Genomic DNA, 2,716 nt, shown 5'->3' with positions numbered 1-2,716 from the left:
AATAGTCTTCATCTTCAAAGCAATAAGACTAACACTGATAATTCATGTTAAGGAAGCATTTCATCAGACTTTTTGTATAAGTTATTAGAAGTTATATACAATTTCTTTTTAACTGAATAACTGTCTTTCTTTTACATAAAAATGAAATAAAAAAAGTGAACTTACATTTCAGATATGCTTCAACAAAAGGTCATCTAACCAACTATGGACTAGAGAGTTTAGAAACTTGTTTTTTGTATAAAAAAAACTCTCTGTATCTTCCTTTTAGCAACTTTCTGATTAATTATATATATTTATGCAACCAACTATTTAGATAAAGGATATGAAAGAAGTTTCCATTTCTGCAGTAATTCTAAATGAATGCACGTTTATTATTGGGACTACAAAAAATATACTAGATTCATTCAAAGGAAGCTGCCTTACATTACATCATTACTATGTTGCTAGTTATGGCACTAAGATTAATTTGTTTCATTATATTTTACATTACCATTTGCTTAAATATACATTAGACGAGTAGCTTTGGTAGTAGTCCAGAATTTAAAACTCAGTTTAAGCAATTATTTTGACAAAAATGAAAACAATCATAAGTTACTATGAGCACAAATAATCAAGGACAATAAAACAACTTCCTCTTTTTAATGAGCGTTTAATGAGAAGTGAGATTTTGCCGAGGCACACCCGAGGTCCTTCTACAGGAGGCTGGTGTATCAGGTGTAGCAGGCACGTCTAGCTAGGTCACAATAGCAGTGGTCAACCAGAATCTGGCATCTCACTTGTATTTTGTGATTTTCTCTTAGCTTCTGCCTCGTGCTGGGCACCACTGGCACTCAATGCCCAAACTACTGGTTACGGCAAGTTCCCAGTAGCCTACTGTCAGTCATGCCAATACTGAATTTTGATACTTAAACACTGTTGATGGAGCCAAGTCCATAACAATGTACTATATAGCTATGTGCCATTACTGACTTCCAATTTGCTGAAAAAAGCCACTACTTTAACAGCACAACAGCAGTTGGCACACTCAACCACCGGCGATTCCAGATCCATATCTTCTTATTGTATTCAAAGATATCCAAAGAAAACTATCACAGGTTTCCAGCAGGAACTTCTTATGGTGTAAATTGTGTTTATAATGCATGATCAGACTGGTTCCTCCCAGCAGGAGCATGATCAGACTGGTTCCTCCAGGCAGGAACTCGATCAGACTGGCTCTCTTCCCAGCAGGACATGATCAGTCTAGTTCCTCCTAACAGAAGTCCAATCAGACTGATTCCTCAGCAGAAGCACAGACTGGTTTCTCTCAGCAGGAGTACAACCAAACTAATTCCTCCTAGCAGGGGCATGATCAGACTGGTTCCTCCTATCAGAAGCATGATCAGACTGGTTCTTCCCAGCAGGAGCATGATCACATTAATTGTTGTTGTATTTTTTTTTCTTCTTCTTCCCAGCAGGAGCACGATCAGACTTGTTCCTCCCAGCAGGGGCAGGAGCATAGGCTGGTTCCTCCAAGCAAGAGGGAGCACAAAGACCAGTTCTAATCTGATGCAGACTGGTTTCCCCCTACCTTAAGGATTTCTTCCTCCTTGTAGGATTGCACCTCCAAAGTGGAATCATGATCAGACTAACCTCTTCCAGCTAGATTTGACCACACACATTCCTCCAAGCAGGAGCACTATCAGACTGATTCCTTCCAGCAGAAGTACACCCAATATTAAGTACCTCCCTGCAAATTACACTATCAGACTGATGCATCTCCTTTTGATGAGTATGATTTTAGTGGTACCTCGCAGTATGAGCATGATCATATAATCACACAAGTTCCAGCGGCAGGAAGGTAATCAGACCGATCTCCCACCAGGAGACGGAGAGTAAGTACATGAGCAGTTCCCTACAATGTGTCAATTAGGTCTACATTATAGTGGCTACTTATTCATTAAATCCTGAGATGTAAGGGAGCTTATTCACTTCTAGGTGAATAATATGCAACACTGGGATATACGTACAAAATTGCCTTGGAAATGCTGAATCATGTTAAAAGTTAATACATTGTGTACATTAATACATACCAAATAATACTCAGTAAGCATATTCACGAATCACTATAATGTCTATTGAAGAACCACAATGTTTGAACCACTTTATAAGATAACCGTTAAACTGCAGGATGACAAAAATAATTGTAAAATGTGCTAAAACATGGCCTTCGCTATTGATCAGCAGTGACTTCTGGGGACGCCCGAACGGCTGTATGGGCAGGACCAGGAACCAAAGTGGACAAACCAGCCTCACAGCTCACAGACTGGCTAGGAGAGGGTTGACACGCCCGTGGCACATGCTGTTGGAGGCTCTGGTCAGGAGTGCCAACTTCAGTGCTGCCGCTCGGACTACTGCCATCAGTGGTGCCACACATAGGGCAAGGTTCACTCATGTCAGCGGTGTGGTGCTTACATAGACTGATGGCAGTGGCTCCGCACAACTCTTCTGTCCCTATCCTGTCTGGCGCACAGAAGGCTGATCCCTGGCTTGGCCGCAGAGTGAAGGCTGCTGGTGGCCTGACAGAGGGCCATGTTCCTCCCTTACTGGCTCCCAACCTGTCAATCAAGTAGTCCGTTCACAAAAAAAATAAACAGCACATTTATTATGTTATATTTTTCTCCCTTAAGGGCTGTCTACAATGGTTTGAAAAAATGTCTAATTACCGTTTTCTTAAATT

General features: G+C 40.9%; 1 protein-coding gene across 1 annotated transcript; it reads right to left on the bottom strand.

Annotated features, from left to right (window-relative positions):
• Nucleotides 1-338: 338 nt before the first annotated feature.
• On the bottom strand, nt 339-2,599 carry LOC119592026 (glucocorticoid-induced transcript 1 protein-like; the record flags this gene model as incomplete). Its single annotated transcript, XM_037940818.1, is given in 1 exon segment — nt 339-2,599. A coding segment is annotated over 1 exon segment (390 nt), but the record flags the coding sequence as incomplete, so codon positions are not given.
• Nucleotides 2,600-2,716: the final 117 nt, after the last annotated feature.

Source organism: Penaeus monodon, chromosome 29, assembly GCF_015228065.2.
Source record: "Penaeus monodon isolate SGIC_2016 chromosome 29, NSTDA_Pmon_1, whole genome shotgun sequence".
In the NCBI taxonomy this organism is placed as follows: domain Eukaryota; kingdom Metazoa; phylum Arthropoda; class Malacostraca; order Decapoda; family Penaeidae; genus Penaeus; species Penaeus monodon.
The sequence above is the reverse complement of the archived record's forward strand: the minus strand, read 5'-3'. Positions and strand labels throughout refer to the sequence as shown.